This window comes from Schistocerca piceifrons, chromosome 2 (genome assembly GCF_021461385.2).
Source record: "Schistocerca piceifrons isolate TAMUIC-IGC-003096 chromosome 2, iqSchPice1.1, whole genome shotgun sequence".
In the NCBI taxonomy this organism is placed as follows: domain Eukaryota; kingdom Metazoa; phylum Arthropoda; class Insecta; order Orthoptera; family Acrididae; genus Schistocerca; species Schistocerca piceifrons.
This window is the reverse complement of record NC_060139.1, coordinates 401,022,737-401,040,400: the sequence shown is the minus strand read 5'-3', so window position 1 is coordinate 401,040,400 and position 17,664 is coordinate 401,022,737. Positions and strand designations below refer to the sequence as shown.

Genomic DNA, 17,664 nt, shown 5'->3' with positions numbered 1-17,664 from the left:
TTCTCTTGTTTTCTCAGTGACTATAATATTGCTGTCATCTGCGTAGAGAATTTTTTCACCATGAGTAACACTACTGGGAAAGTCATTGACGTATATCAGGAACAGTATTGGTCCTAATATGCTACCTTGCGGAACCCCTATATTAATGTATTTTGAGACTGATAAAGTGTTTTACTAAATGGTTAGATCTATTTGAAGTATGTGTTATCTGTACTCTTTGTACCCTACTTGCTAGGTATAATTGAAACGAGTCATTAGCTACCCCTCTTATTTCTAATGCTTCTAATTTATTTAATAGAATCTTGTGGTTGACTTTGTATCAAACGCCTTAGAAAGATCCAAAAATATGCCTGTGGCACACTCGTCTGTATCAAGAGCATCAAGTACAACTTTTGTGAGTTCTACTATGGCTGACTGTGTATTTTTGCCACGTCGGAAACCAAACTGTGATTCGCTTAAAAGATTGTATTTATTCAGGTAATTCATTAATCTGTCTTTCATAATTGCTTCTATTATTTTTGACAATGCTGACAGCAGGGAAATGGGCTGGTAATTTTCTATGTCTTCTGCATTACCTTTCTTAAGCAAAGGTACAACTCTTGCCTGTTTTAACTGCTATGGAAATGTCCCTGATGTGAAGGATTCATTTATTATATTTGTTAAGGGACCTTCCATAATCCCTATGCATTGTTTCAGTATACACATTGGTACTTCATATAAGCCTACTGACTTTTTATTTTTTAGTTTTTGAACTGTTTTATTGACTTCATTCTCTGTGGTTAGAAGTAACATCATTGTATTTAGTGCAACATTATTTACAGGTGTTATATTTGTTTTGGGGATTTTTTTGCTGTAACTTCTGTGCAATACTTGAAAAATGCTACATAGTTTGCTAAGTATTGTGGATCATTTATTACCTTATCTCCCTCCCTTAGCAGTATGTTATTCTGTGTTTTGCCTCTCCCCATTTGCGTTTTTATAACATCCCAGACTGCTTTTATTCTCTGCATTATATATTATTTTGTCATTAAATGACTTTTTTGTGGCAATATGCACCTTCCTATAGATCTTTTTGTATCTATGATATAAATTTTATAATTCTGGATCATTGCGAATATTTTTCATGGAAGTGAGCTGTTTAGGTGTTTTGGAGGACATCTTAATACCTGCTGTTGTCCATCTGTTTTTCTGAGTTGTTGATAGAGACATGCATCCATTTGGAAATGCCTTTTCAAAGTTCAATTTAAACAATATGGAGAATTTAGAGAATTTCATATTCACATTGGTTTCCTTATACACTTCATCCCGGCTTTGTTTTTCTAGTTCTTTTGAAAAATCTTTTATTTTTATTTCTGATAGATGTCGTTTGTAGGCTTGTAGTTTAGGGAATGATTCAATGCCTGATTTTACTGTTGTTACTTGACAGAGATCATCTGATAGTCTGAGATCTTTTGCAGATGCATCACATTTTTCCCTGTCCATGTTTGTGGCCACATGGTCAATTACTGATGCAGTCGTCGTAGTAACCCTTGTTGCACTATTGACTAATAGGGACATGCCAAAAGTTTGAAGGATGTTTATGAAGGTGATGCTGGATTCATTTATGGTATTAGTATTGATGTTAATGTCCCCACACAGAATTATGTTGACCTTTGTACTTGAGACTTTATATAGAACTTCTGTTAATTTATTGAAAAAAAAAGTGTCCACACTACTACTGAGAGACCATACACATACAAAATGATTAATTTCTTGGTCATATCAAGCCCTGTTAATTCAATAATCTTTCCACTGATGCCATTATAGCCAAATTGTGTTGTGTTTAAATTTGCTTAGTGATTGTTCAAAACACTTACAACAAACTCTGAGCCCATCGACTGTGAAGAAGTGTGTTCTGTAATATGGTTTTTGAGTGCAGAGAATGTCAAGCCATGTTTAATTCATAATCAACCTTTAGAGATTTGTGATGAAAATTTAGTGACTAATGGAATGGTGAGAAAGTGGGTGAGACAATTCAGTTATGGACAAACCAGTATTCATGACAAAGCATGGAGTGGGCAAACGTCTGTTTTCAAAGCTGATTTGGTTGAGAAAGTAAAAATAGATGGTTCACATCGAGAATGCTTTCTAATATTCACAAATTTCAAAACCAGTTAGTATGAGAGTGTCACAAATTCCTTGAATGTTTGCAAATTGTGTTCCCATTGGGTTTCGAAAATGCTTGCAGATATTCACAAAACAAAGCAACTTGACAGCACTTTGACATTTCTTGTCTGATAGAGTATTATATTCTTAATTCTTAAACAGAATTGTGGCTGCTGAAAGAGACTTGAGTTTGTCATGTCACTTCAGCATCAAAACAACAGTTGATGGAATGAAGGCACACATGATTCTCCAAAAAATAAAAATTCAAAATAACATTATCAGCACAAATTCATATGCACTCTGTTCTGGGAGAGACAGGGCATTCTGCTCACTGTGTTCCTACAGGTGAAACAGTCAATGTGTGTACAAAATTGTGGAACATTGAGAAAACTTTGGTGCGCAATTCAAAACTAAAAGGAATGGAATGCTCCGTTAAGTCATTGTGTGGCCTCATGACAGTGCACATCCTCATTTTGCTGGTGTCACTTGAAACCATATTCATCAGTTTGGTTGGGAACAGTTTGATCACTTGCTGTACAGCCCTGGTCTTGCTCCTCCTGACTACCACTTGTTCTTGAACTTGAGGTGAGATTCTGTAGGAAGATGCTTTGACGGGGATGACAACATGAAAACCGGTGTTCAGCAGTGCCTGTCTATACTCGCGGCATTTTTCTATGAAGAGGGTATAGAAAAAATGGTTTCCTTTTACAACAAATGTCTGAGAAATGGTGACAACAATTAGAAAAATAGTTTAAGAAATGCTCTTTCTTGTAAAAATAAAAAAAATGTTTATATGAGTTTTCTTCCAAAATGGTTCTTACTTTTGAGATGTACTTTGTACGTTGCAGTAGTTAAGTAAAGATGATGCAGGTTGCACCAAATAGACTTGCATGGAGAGCTGTATCAAACCAATCTTCCATTTGAAGACCACAGTAACAAGTAGTATGTGGGTGATATGAGTTCTTTCAGCCCTTAGATATGCATGAAATGTTGGTGCAAATGTCTGGAACAGTCTGCGAGTAGACAATACATTCTTGGCTGGTTCAGAGGCATTTATGTTAGAAGTAAACTGCTGATAATACATCTCATTCAGGCTTACTGTTGACTGCCAATCATACAAGTCAAAATCAGTAATTCTCTCTCAGATTGATATTTCAGGAATTGGAGATTAGCACGAAAAATATTAAGGCTATAATTCATAAAAATTTGATAAGAAATTGAAAAGCATACACGGCTGCCTCCTTCTCAGAAATGTCTACACCAATTTTTTGTAATCATCCAACATACGAGGGTAAGACAAAAATTATCCGCAATGTAGCTATACCTTTTATTGCAGTACAAATAGGACACGTACATTAATATCATTTTTCAATATAGTCTCCTTGCTTTTCAGTACACTTGGTCTATCATTGCACAAGCTTCCTGATGCTCTCAGAAAAGGTGGTTTTTAGCTGAGCAGCAATCCATGCTTGCATCGTGTCCTGCACTTCTTGGTCCAAGGTGAATTGACAGCCCCTTAGATCCTCTTTGAGTGGACCAAACAAGTAATAGTCAGAAGGGGCAAGATCAGGACTATATGGAGGATGAGCCATTACTTCAAACTTGAGTTTCCACAGAGTGGGCAGCGGTATGTGGACAGGTATTGTGCTGCAACAACACACCACCTTTCGACAGTAGTCCTTGGCATTTGCATCCGATTGCAAGCGTTAGCTTGTCAGTAAGCGTCTCACTGTAATTTGCACTGTTTATTGTGCCATTCTCCTGATAATGTTTCAGTACTGAGCCTTGCGCGGCCCAAAAATGATAAACATGTTTTCCTGCAGATGGATGCATTTTCCTGTTGGGCGACAGTGGATATTTCTGTTCTGTACTCTGCTGTTTACTCTCCTGCTTGTAATGATGGATCCATGTTTCATCTCCAGTGATGATTCTGTCTAAGAAGCTTTCACATTCATTGCCTTAGTGATCCATATGTGTTTGGCAGATGTCCAAGCTTGTTTGTTTATGCAACACTGTGGATTGTTTCTGGATCCATGTCGCACAGGCTTTATGAAACCCAATTCTGTTGGGGATGATTTTGTAGACAGAACCATCACTAATTTGCAGATGATATGCCACTTCAGTGGTCACTCATATATCTACCAGAACCATGTCATGTGCACACTCAGTGTTGTCTTCATTTGTGCTCATGGATGGTCGTCCAGTTCCTTCCTCATGTGTAACACTTATGTGACCATTTTTGAACTTTGCAATTGATTCATTGACACTTCGTTGTGGCAAGACACTGTTCCCATATTGTGGCAAAAGTCTCTGATGGATTGTGACCCAATACACTGTTCGACCACAAAAACCAGACCAATGCTTGTTGTTCTTCTTTGGTTCAAATTTCTAATAGAGCGGCCATGGTATATTTGCAACAAAAAGAAGACAAATGGAGGAATTAGCACCAGACTTTCGTAGTAGGGGCAGAACAGCATAACAATAAAATAAACGAGGTCAGGTCGGTATGATCAATGTAAGAATTATGTCAACATTGAGGATAATGTTTGACTTACCCTTGTGTTTTCTTTCCTTCAAATTATGAACACTGCTATCAAACTTCATATCTATAGAAAAACACATTATAACAGAATTCATCTGTATGTAAGTGAAAAGGGCAAAGCAAAGATCACAGTTCATTTTGTATACTGGTGTACTATATTTGCCAAAGTATTATTTGTCTCAATTCTCTACTTTATATTTCTCTGTTACAGGTTACATATTGCACATGAGATGGAACAGATATCTACACTACTTCATTATCTTTTGTCAGGCGAAAGCAATCTCACTTCTGGAATTAAGAAAGCACGACAGCTTTTCGCAAATTGGGATGCACGATTTAAAGTAGTCCAGCGGTCATTCCATGTTGCTGAATGTGTTCTCCGTTTTCGTAGAACATTGCTGGGATTGTTGCGTGATGCTGTGGCTCCTAGTTTTTCACAGCTTTCAGAACTATTCGACCGTGAAATTGGAACGAGTTGGCTGCAAAGTGCAAGGGCTGCTCGCAAGTATGTATCATTACTATTATTATTTTGTGGCGTTGCTTAACATGCAAACAAAATAATATGATATGTGCTATTTCTGTTTGACTTCTGGGTATCTTTCACAGTGATTGATAGGAAAGAAGTTTGGTTAGAGCCCATAGAATTTATTCTTTCTGAGAACTATTTGTAGGATTGTTAGAGGGTGTGGATTTTATTTTGTATCAGTAATCCCAAAAATTGATGTATCCCCGAGAGTGCAAGTCCGTAGTAGTAACACTAAATCAGATAATTAGAAATAAGCAAGGGACTTCAAATTAAAAACATATCTGCCTCCTCCTAGTGATCTGATTAATTTTTTAATTTTTATTTTATTTTATTTATTTATTTATTTTGAGAATAACTTTTCAATGCAGTTTATTTTAGGTTCGGTATAGACTTCTCTAGTGAGAAAGAGCTACGTATCACAAACTCAGTTCCAGCGGAAATGGTGTTTTTGTGACATTGCATAGGTCTTTTATTGCGCTCGTAAAATTCCTGTAGGCAAGCAAAAATGATATGTCATGAAAGACATCCTACATGCATGTTGTAAGTCCTGTCTTAACAACAGGAAACAGAGGGTCACATTATCAAAGGACACCATAGGTTTTTGTGTGGAAAACATTAAATATGGTGTCCAGCAAGGTTCAGTATTAGGCCCACACCTGTTCTTGACCTCTGTAAATGATTTACCCGGGATATTGCTGGACTCTTCAAACACTGTTATATTTGTTGATGAATCAAGTTTGTGGACAAATCAAAGCTGCTGAACACACCCGTACCAGACACAGCAAGGAAAATAATGGAACAGGCTTGTAACGGGTTCGCATATAACTACTTAATCCTGGATCATACACTCATAGCATTTGATTCCAAACAAATATAAATTACTTGCAGGTACTAGGAATAGAGATCAAAGGGTGAGGCTCATGTGTAAAGTTTGTAGGCATCCAGTTGGATAATAAAGTGAGTTGGCGCACCAGTACATGAGTAATAAACCAAAAAGCCCATTTTTGTCATCTTTGTACTTATAAATCTCTCTTATTGTGTTGACCTGCACACGGGGTTGATGGCATACTTCAGTTGATACTGTACTACGGAATAATCTTTTGGGACAATGCAGCTAAGATCAAAAAACATTTATTTTACAGAAGTGTGCAGTAAGGATATTCTGCAACAATAACCAACATCTTGCAGGAGCCTCTTCACGGAGCTAAGTATTCTTACATTTACATGCCAATATAGTACCCCGTCCATGGTATGTGTGGTTAATGACAAGAGTGCAAATGGGATGAACTGTGCAATTCACAACCACAATATGAGAAATAAAAATAATTTTCCTATAGACTGCACACTTGTCTATGGTTCATAATGTTTTTTTTTTGTTCTGCTGCTTAAGGTCTGAAACAGGTTGCTGACAGCAATAAGGTAGAAAATTGAAAAGTCCCCAATATTTAAAGGCAAATTAAAGTAGCATTTTATAGAACAGTCCCATAATTTCATCAGTAAAAATAATCTTCGTGATCTGAACACTGCTTAAGACTAATGTTTGTATGAAAGCAAACAGAAAAGTGATACCTCTGAATTTGTTATTCTATTTTCACTATCAGGTGAGGTATTACAGGTCATACATCTTATGCAGTCAACTTTCCTGCTTTGTTGATGCAAGTGACAACTCTCTGCCACCAGAGGGCTCCAAATGTTGCATGTAGCGTGTAACATGGTGATGTGTAATGTAATTATGTTGTTGTATAAGAAACAGCCTGCTTTAATCGAGTTTCTAAGTGTGAAAAATATACCTCCAATTAAAATACATAGAAGAATGAAAGCTGTATACAGTGATGATTGTATTGAGATCAGTAATGTGTGACGTTGGGTTGTTCGTGCTCATAATGAAGGAAATGATGGTACTAACCTCAACATGTCTGACAGAGCTGAGAATGGCTAACATTTTGTGCAACCGACAAGACTCATTGGAATCAGGTTGGTGAATTCATGAGAGAAAATTGTCAGATAACACAGGCACAGCTCTCAGGTAAGTGAGGCATATCACAAGAGCATGTACAGGTCATCATTGCAGAACTGCGGTACGGAAAAATGTGCGCACAGATGGCTTCTTGAGTTCTCACTCCTGGCATGAAGCAGAGGTTATTGGATATCTGTCAACAATTTCATTTGCATTTTGAGTGTGAGGGTGATGGGTTCTTTAACAACATTGTTACAGATGATGAAACCAGGGTTCACCATTTTGACACCAAAAACAAAAGACCGTCAATGGAATTTCACCACAAAGGACCACTGATGCCAAAAAATTCAAGATCATGCCATCAGCAGGCAAAATCATGCTCACAGTGTCCTGGGATGTTCAAGGTGTGCTGCCTTTGGAATTCATGCCTAAAGGCACCACCATAAACTCGCAAGGAGACCTTCAGAAAACTGAAAGCACCTATTCGAAGAGTCCACACATGAAGAACCCTGCCAGACCACACAAGTGCTGCGACACCCCAACAATCTGATGCCTTCGGTTCACTGTCATCAGTCATTCTCCTTTCAGTCGTGACTTGGCTGCATTTGGTTTTCATCAGGTTCCAAAACTTAAATAACACCTTTGAGGATGTCACGTTGATAGCAATGAAGTGGTGCAAGCAGAGGCGAGGTTGTGGCTCTGTCAACAAAATCCAACATTCTTCAATGATGGCATCAACAAACTGATTTCTCATTGGGAGTGGGTATAGACAGCCCACAATATATTGATTAAAAGTATGCAAACACTTTGTTTGAAGTATTAGATAAAAACAGCAGCTGAGTAGTTTATGAGGAGGAGCAGTGCCTTTTTTCAAAGTTGGTAGTATGCGTTACAGAAGTATTCTGCAATGACTGTGTCTACTGTTAATGTGTAACATGACTTTTTCCACATCCCTGATGCCTCTCATTCATAATACAATTTATGGAGCACGGAGTGTGAATGAATGAATTAGTTGAACTTTTGCCTCACCTATTCTAACTGTATTGGAACAGTGTATAACATACTGTTAAATGGGGTAATACTGGACGAAATTTCAATATTCTTTGAGGTAGTCTCACATAGAATATTAAATTCATGCGACAAAAAGTGCAGGGTATTTATGGTGACTTTAAAGAATAATATGATCAAAGAACATGAATTGAAAATATTATTTAAGTAACCACATCCTAACAAATAAAACTGTCCGATGTTACTCTGTATGATTTGGTAATTGTGGATGCTCATTGAATTTTCATCCAGAGTTCCATATTTCCCTCTAATGGGGTAATTTCTGAAACAAACTACCTTTTTCAAAAATATACATGCTTAAGAAATCATTTTCCGTGTTTAGAAAATATTTTACACATCTCCAGAAAACATTTGACACATGTTGAGACATTCTGGAAATATGATTTCACTGTCTCATAATTCACTTCAGCACATTGGCATTTAATGTTCTCAGATAGTTGGATGTTTAATAAATGTGACTGACATTGTTAGGACGAATATGACCCCTCTGTTCCTGGCATGTTATAAGAAAAGTGCTTTTTTCTTCTTCCATATTTATCAAGGTATTCTTTCACTGTGTACATCATCAGAGGTAAAAGGAAAACGCCAATATGCAGTCCATAAGTTACTGTGGACAAGTGTACTCTCTTCAATACTGCTTAAAACAGAAGCTTTCCAGTCATTCCAAAGTTTGTATTATTAACTTTATTCTTTAATGTTGAGTACGGTATGTTAAATTTGCTTGAGGCCTTTCTGTATGACAGTTTTCCTGAGCTTACAGCAGCAAACCATTTTTTCAAGATTACGGTGGTCATAATTGCACCTTGGTACAGCACTAAGCCTCATTTTGTGAAGCCTGCGGCATTTTTTGATATTCCCTTAATGCACGTAGATGTTTTTAAATTCGAGGATGATTCAAATGAAAATCTTAAAAGAGCTATAATATTTTTAATTGGAACAGTGAACAAAAAACTTGCATGTCATTTTTCAACATAGTCTCCCTAACATTAAATGCATGTATTCCACTGCTTTGGAAGTGCATATATATCATGATGAAAGAATTCTTTTGGTCATGTGTGTAGCCAGTCATGCACTGCGATTTTCACCTCTTTGTTATTTCCGAAATACCTGCCTCCCATTGCTTCCTTGTGTGCACTGAGTAGATGAGCGAGATCTGGCAAATAAGTAGGATCTACCAGACCTTCAGATTTAATTTCCTGAATAGTCTCAACTGTCTTACAGGTTGTATGCTGTTGGGCATTGTCATTGTCATGCTCTTGCAATACTCCTGAAGTCAGAAGTCCTCGTCATTTATTCCTGATTACATCCCCTCAGGGGCTCAGCATTCGTTTGCTGAATACGGGCTTGGTGACCACGTGGTTCCTGAGCACCACCAGTCCTCTGTCACCATAAGCTCTGGTCATACTTCAACAACCACCGTGCGGTGCAGTGGTGGAATGTTGTGTGTTTCAGAGAACAGGGGTCTTGGCTTCATCGTCTGGACTGCAAGGAAGGTACCCACCTCTGTATTAAAAAAAAAAAACCTCAAGGTGTGCTACATGCTGAGGAGATGAATGGCTGTTGAGGTGAAACAGTCTTTATCGAGCAACCTCTGGGGCACCTGCCGCACCTCAGTTGAATCAGGCTTGCTGAGGCATGCAGGTCTCTGCCTGGGTAGACAGTTGTTTCCCTAGCGTCTCGTGGGATCCTTATGGAACTGTCTCATGAAACTACTACTCCTGACGGGATGGGTGTACCGTCAGGCAACACCTACCCACAATTCAAAGAGAGCATTGTTGGTCAGTCCTCCCGAAAAGAAATCTCCGAGTAATAGTAACAGGGCATTAGTGTGCATTAACACTTTTATTGTAATCAAGCGAAACAGGGGAAGCTTTGAGAAGATATCCCCTTTCTATATTAACAAGGCATTGGAAGGTATTACTGGGTCTCTGAAAAGTGTCAAACGACTACGTAATGGAACGCTCTTGGAGGAAACTGCTAATTCCACCCAAATATCTAAGCTTCTGGGATGTAAGGTCTTAGGTGACTACCCAATTGAGGCTGAATTGCATAACACCTTTAACTACAGTAAGGGCGTGGTTACCTGCTCCGATATAATGGAGATGGACCCCGCGGAGTTGCGTGAAGAGTGGAAGAATGTGGGCGTCGAGGAGGTGCAGAATTATATGAGGAGAGTCAATGGCAAATTGGAAAAATTGGCAACGTTTATTCTAACGTTTAGTACTCCCGAATCACCGGAATATATCCTAGCCAGCTATATCCGCCTTAAAGTTCACCGATTTGTTCCTAATCCCATGCGATGCTATAAATGTCAAAGATTTGGCCATACCACTATGGTATGTAATGGGGAGGCTACATGTGGCAATTGTGGAGGCTCTGCTCATGAGTCTGGGACTTTTTGTACACTTTCTCCGAAATGTGTTAACTGCTCTGGGGATCACCCAGTGTGGAGCAGAAAGTGTAGGGTTTACAATGAGGAAAAGAAAATTCAAGAGTTGAAAGTAAAGAGACGCATACCCTATGGTGAAGCTAAAAAGGCTTACAAAGCCGTCCAACCACCAGTTTTTGCAACTTCTTTTGCATCAACCCTTAAAACACCAATAGCTAAGTGTGATGCCTTCACACAAACTCAGACCACAGATTCAAGTACGAGCACATGCACTTGTCACTGTACCTGTGGGGGAAACGCTCCACTTGCAACTGGTGTCGCTCGGAAGCCGTCAGCAGTGGTCTTACCACCTAAGCCTGATACAACTCCCCAACTTCAGAAGCCACCTAAGCCATCCCAGCAATCCAGGCAGCCTCCTCCTCCTGTCAGTAAAGAAAAACATTCTTCAAAAGTAGTTCTAAGTCCAAGAAAGCGGTAGGTAAGCCTTTGGATCGACGAGCGCTCTCCCTTTCTGATGGCGACTATGCTCTTGAGGATATGGACTTCCTATCGGAAGAAATAGAGAACGCGGAACCGGCTAACATTCCCCCTGACCTCCCTGGTAAATCACCGCCTCTGAGAGAGAAAGGAAAGAGCCACCATCGCTTACCAATGGCTTCCATAGGGACTTCTGTCTTGCAGTGGAGTTTGAATGGATATCGCTCACATTTGGAAGAATTGCAGCTGCTGGTCCAGGATAAACCTTTCTGCATCTGCTTATAACAATCGCATCTTAAAGTCACAGACACACCTACATTACGGGGTTATCACATATACAGGAAAGACAATACTACTGTAGGCAGGGCTAAAGGTGGAGTGGTTATTTTTCTTGATGACAGATACTACTACTCTGCTGTCCCTCTTACCACGACCATCCAAGCAATTGCTGTGAAAGTTTTCTATACGTTTACTATCACAGTGTGTTCTTTGTACCTGCCCCCCTCCCCCTCCCCCCCGCAATGACACTTTGGAGATCGGACGCACTGGCAGACCTCTTCCAGGCACTCCCGCGCCCATTCCTTCTTTTGGGGGACTTCAATGCCCACAATGTGCTGTGGGGCTCGGCTACTACTTGCTCCATGGGTCGGCTGATCGAGCGACTCGTCCATGAGGATATCTGCTTTCGGAACGCGGGTCAGATGACTCACTTTTCCACAGCTACAGGGTCTTTTTCAGCTATTTATCTTTGCATTTGTTCCTCAGCTATTGCAGATTCAGTTCAGTGGGAAGTGGCTCCAGATTTACATTCTAGTGACCACTTCCCAGTGTGGATTCGTCTGCCGCCTAGGACAGTGACCAGCAGGAGACCACGCAGGTGGATGATACAAAGGGCAAATTGGTTACAGTAGAGTTGACAGGCTATTTTTGACCAAAAGGATTGTGCACAAGAGGCGGTGGCCCATATCACTCATGAGATCCAAAGGGCTGCTGCAGAGTCCATCCCCAGGTCTAGTAACCACCTCGGACGATGACTTGTACCTTGGTGGAATGACAACTGTCAATTGGCAATCAGGGCCAGACGGACAGCTCTTCGGAAATTCAAACAGTGTCCGACTACAGACAATCTTCATGTCTTCAGGACTTCAAGACCACATGCAAGGCGAGTGATCAGAGAACAGAAGAGGGCTCCTTGGAGGGAATTCATAACTTCCATTAATCGGTGCACTTCCGCTGCACACTTTTGGGAATCAATAAGATGGATTTCAGGTGAGGGTGGTCCACATCCCCTTATGGCCTTGTCAAATAAAGGGGTCTTGGTGGACACGCCAGAAGAGATGGCTCACGTTTTAGCTGAACACTTCTTTATTGTTACTAAGTCATCCAGACAATCTCCTGCTGTTCAGGTATTCTGTTGGACTGCAGAGATGAGGAAGCTCAATTTTTTCTCGCGTAATGAAGAAGTCTACAACTTTCCATTCTCAGTGTGGGAACTGGAATCAGCTTTATCTGCAGCCAGAGACACTGCTCCGGGACCTTATGAGATCCATTATACCATGCTTCGTCATCTGTGCCCAGAAGGGAAAGGTCAGCTCCTGTCTTGTTTCAATCAGATTTGGTTGGATGGACAGTACCCCATGACTTGGAAAGAGGCAATTTTAATTCCTTTCTGGAAACCAGGTAATGACTGTAGCGCCCCTAACAGTTATCGGAGTGTCGCCCTTACTAGTTGTATGGGTAAGACTCTTGAAAGCATGGTCAACTGCTGCCTTGTCTGGGCTGCTCGAATCCCGAGATTACCTGAGCTGCTCCCAGTGTGATTTCAGGTGCTACCGTTCCACTCTTAACAACTTAATTCTACTGGAGACGGCATTACAGGAGTCCTTCTTACGCCAAAACCATATAGTTTGTGTGTTTTTTGACCTTGAAAAAGCATATGGCACTACTTGGAGGCACAACATCCTTTGCCAACTTCATGAATGGGAACTACGTGGATGCCTGCCGCTTCTGATCCAATCCTTTCTCGAGGACAGGCGTTTTCGTTATCGCATTGGCGATGCCGAAGATTGCTATGTTCAGGAGAATGGTGTGTCCCAGGGCAGTGTCCTCAGTGTCACATTGTTTGCCATAGCTATCAATGGCATTTCCTCTGCAGTCAGGAGCCCCGTCAAATGCTCTTTGTTTGTGGATGACTTTGCAATCTTCTATTCTTCCTCTGATCTTAAGACAACGACAAGGCAGGTACAACTGACCATTAGGAGGCTGGAAACCTGGGCACGGACAACTGCTTTTCGGTTCTCACCTGAGAAGACTGTGTGTGTCAATTTTAATCCTGCTCGTTGGAGTTTTAACCAACCAGAGCTTACAATGGGGCACCGTATTTTACTTTTTCCAGACACAGCGCACTTTTTGGGTTTATTATTTGACTCGAAATTAACATGGCTCCCACATCTGAAAGACCTATGAACAAAGGGCTTCCGGTTGTTGAACATTTTGAAATGCCTTGGCGGAAACACATGGGGAGCTGACATGTTCCGCCTCCTACAGTTTTATAGGGCATTTGTTCGATCACGCTTAGACTATGGCAGCGTGGTCTATGGATCAACCCATCCTTCCTACCTCCAGATGTTAGATGCTGTCCACCATGTGGGCATTCGGATATCAACTGGAGCCTTTCGGACCAGCCCAGTTCAGAGTCTGTGTGCAGAGGCTGGTGAACCACCACTCTGGATTCAGCGACGTATCCTTTTGGGTCGACAGGTGCTGTAAATCTCAGTGTCACCCGTCGTTGGCATTTAGTCCAGTGGTCCAACCCGCCTTCGAACGACTGTTCAGGAATCGGCCACAAGTGACCCAGCCATTTGGTATACGTGCTACTGCCTGCCTCAAGGATCAGGAACTCTCGGGCATGAAAATACACACCAAGGGATGGAACTCACTGCCGCCTTGGTGTCTTCGGAGGCCCAAAGTGATTTTAAGCTTGACGCTGCACCCAAAAAATTGTACTTCAAATATGGTTTTTACAACTTTGTTTTCGTCTATTTTAAGTTTGTGTCATAGTTTTATCATTATTTATACAGATGGATCCCAGCAGGGGAATGCTCTCAGTTGTTCTGTGGTTTTCCCTGATAGGATTTTTAAAGTGCGTCTTCCAGAACAATTTACAAATTATGATGCGGAGTTATATGGCATTCTAATGGCACTGGAGACGGTTCACAGAAATCGCCATACGAGTTTTCTTGTCTGTTCCAACTCTCTTATTGCACTGCAAGCGCTTCACCAAATGTATCCGGTAGACCCACTTAAACGCCATGGTAAGGAGGTAATCTTTTGCTGGGTACCTGGCCACGTTGGGATACAGCATGACGACATTTCTGATAAAACTGCCAAGGAAGCATGTTGGGATGGTGCTGTCTACCAATGTCCCATCCCGTTGCACGCCATTATCTCATTTTTTGACAGATGCATCATGCGTCAGTGGGAGACTGAATGGTTGCAGGTGTCGGACAACGAACTATGGTCGCTCAAACCGACCACAAAAGCTTGGCGGACTTCATGTCAGCCTCGCCGCTGGATGGAGGTTTTGGTTACCAGACTGTGCTTCAGGCATAGCCCTTTCACACATGGCTTCCTCCTCCAGGGGGAGGATCCACCTTTTTGTGAAATTTGTGGCATGCCGCTTTCAGTTCGGCATATTGTGGCTACGTGTGTCCTGTATACTGATAATAGGGCAGCCCTTGGTCTCGCTGGAGATCTGCCCACCGTCCTCGCAGATACCAATTCCAGTGTTAACAGAGTGGTGAAATTTTGTGAACTATCAGGCCTCATCCATAAACTGTTGGGGACAGCCTTCGTCCCCACCCATGAGATTTCATGTTGACTTTTCGTCAGGGTGCTGATGACCGTGATGTCGAGCGCCCCCTCAACCCAACTCATCATCATCATCATCATCATCATCATCATCATACACCTGATTACAGGATCAAGTTTATTTTGTAGCATGTCTGAATAAGAAGTACTCATTACTGTCCCTGCCCTATACACATAATGCTCCAAAATTACTCCATTTGCATCAAAGAAGTGAATGAACATGACTTTCCCAGAAGATGGTTGAGTTCAGAGTTTTTTGGTTTCTTTGATGAGCTGTGGCGCCATGCCGTGCTTAACCTTTTCGTGTCTGGTCGATGATAGTAGACACAAGTCTCATAGCCTGTAACAATTTTTTCCCAGAAATGAATCACCTTCAACATGGAAATGATGCAAAAGTTCTTCACAAGCATCGACTTGATCTTTCAATTTGACAGTCAGCTGATGTAGGATCCATCTTGCCAGTTGCGGCTATTGTGTAAGACCACAATAAGACACAAATTTTTGTCACCTTGCGGATTTATTGGTCATATTTCTTTGAATGCTGTTAAACTTAATGTAGATACAGTAATCTGAAATACATGATGCAAAATCTAATGCGCTGTGCTACATTGCCTCTCTAGACTTGCCGAAACGTGGCATCAGTGTTGCAAGCACACCTTCACATGTGCACATTTTAAGGAGCTTCTGCTCATGTGCAACTGGTGTGACGTAATCGCCTTATGGACAAAATATATACGGATTTGATAAACAATGTGCACTGTTCACGGAGTGTGCTGCTAGCACTTAACCATTCAACTACGATTTTACGTCAATCCCGCCAGGTGATAGCACACCGCAACAGATTTTTGTCCACATTCGCATGGCTTAAATCCCACTAGGTGGTAGCACACTCCACAGATATGCCAATTAATTCACCATGTACTAAAATTAGATTGGACATCAGTACATGTTGTAATTATACTGATAGAAAAACCTATTTCGTGGGGTTCTGAATGAGATATATTACATTTTAGATTTTTCGTACTGTAATCCACGTGATGCGCTGAGAATCAAAGCACATCATTGTCAATTGTGTGACTGTAGCATTTATTCGTGCTTCTGACATCTTTTGATGTTATGGTGGGTCAGGTTTATGTAGGCTCATGTTGTACGTGTATCCAAACATTCAGGAAAAGCTGTCTCATTAGTTTCTCTTGATATTCACTTAAATATAGGGAGGTTGAAGAGAGTGTGCTTTTGGCCCTTCTGTCTCTCAGTGCTTTATTTATACTCTAGTCAAGTGACCTTGTTGGTAGATAGTCCTACATGAATTTAATAATTTCTGCAAATGGCAGTTTGTGTTTGGAGTTGATTGTTTACTGTGCAGGAATTGGCTTTCCTGTTCAATGTCAACATGAACATTGTTGAACCTGTATTAAGCACTAACAGAAAAGAAAATTAAAAGGAAGAGTTAGCAGCAAAGGAAGTAGAGTCTCCCAGATCAGACCCGTTGCCTGAGAAAGTGACGAAATCAAATAAGCGAACATTTGACAAAGATATGTGTAATAATCATAAGTTGTTTTGTGGGTATGACATAGGAATGCCTGATTTTCAGCCTCCAAGTTAATTTGTTAACTAGTACATGAGTTAGAGACCTTTTACATTTGTCCGGAAAAATGGAAAAAAAAAGGACGAAAACTCCCACTTACACAAATATGTGAAACGGAGAGTAGTGAAAGCTTAAACATTATTTTGTTCTTGCCATAAAATGTTCTTAATTATGTACAAAAACAACAAAATTCATCAAAAACAGTACTTCCTTTTTTCAGACAAGTTATGCGTATTATTATTATTATCAGTGGCTGAAGTTGTACAAATATGTTGATAAGCATAATTGTTATAGACCTAGATGCTATTAATTCTGCACGCTCATATTTATCTGAAATTAAAAATTTGTGAACACCAGGAATGTATACCAACAAGCCGCTACTGCATCTTGCAGACACGTTATTGAAGTCAGTACTTTGTGAACAATATTTTGCACTGAACCAGTACTTATCTTCAAATTTATGGTTATTTCGTTCAGCGCTATGCATCTGTTCTTCTTTACAAGCTCCTCAATTAACGTAATATTTTCGGATGTCACTACACAGTGAGCCTACTGTGGTCTTAGGGAATCCTCCACAGAAGCTACACTGCATTTAAACTTCCTGCACCACTCATCAACTTGCTGCAGCAACAGACATGGATCATTGTACTGCACTGTCATTCTGCTATGAATGCTGTGGATGCTGCTGCCTTTTCCTGCATTGTAACTGTTGTGACAGTGCCACGACATTCAAAAGTGCCGCTACGTTAGTACGCGAACACGGTGATAGAGGCGCTCCGCAGCTCGGCCGAGCGCCACCTGGCTATGAACGGCGCCGGCCGCATGTCACGGCACGGCAGTCGAATGACAGATACGGAGTTAGTAACATGTAACCCGCTAGTGTTTCTACTTTTGTATATCCACGCAATTTGTTGGTGATTAAAGGTTATAACACTTTCTGGCGACGAGGTCGGATATTTTTTTCCCTGCGTTGTGGAATTGTTTGTTCGTGTCGGGGCAGACATGGAACAGCTTATGCAAGCGCTTATTGAACAACAAACACAGCTGACGGCTGCTATTCAGGCGTTGTCGACGTCGCTTACTCATCGTCTGTCTTCCTCTT

At 40.8% G+C, this 17,664-nt stretch overlaps 1 protein-coding gene across 1 annotated transcript in view; it reads left to right on the top strand.

Annotated features, from left to right (window-relative positions):
• Positions 1–17,664, top strand: part of LOC124775053 (serine/threonine-protein kinase ATR) — a 354,997-nt gene that overhangs the window by 242,738 nt on the left and 94,595 nt on the right. Inside the window, exon 30 of the mRNA XM_047249842.1 lies at positions 4,899–5,192. Coding sequence (XP_047105798.1) covers positions 4,899–5,192 — 294 coding nt within the window. The remainder of the gene's footprint in view (positions 1–4,898; positions 5,193–17,664) is intronic.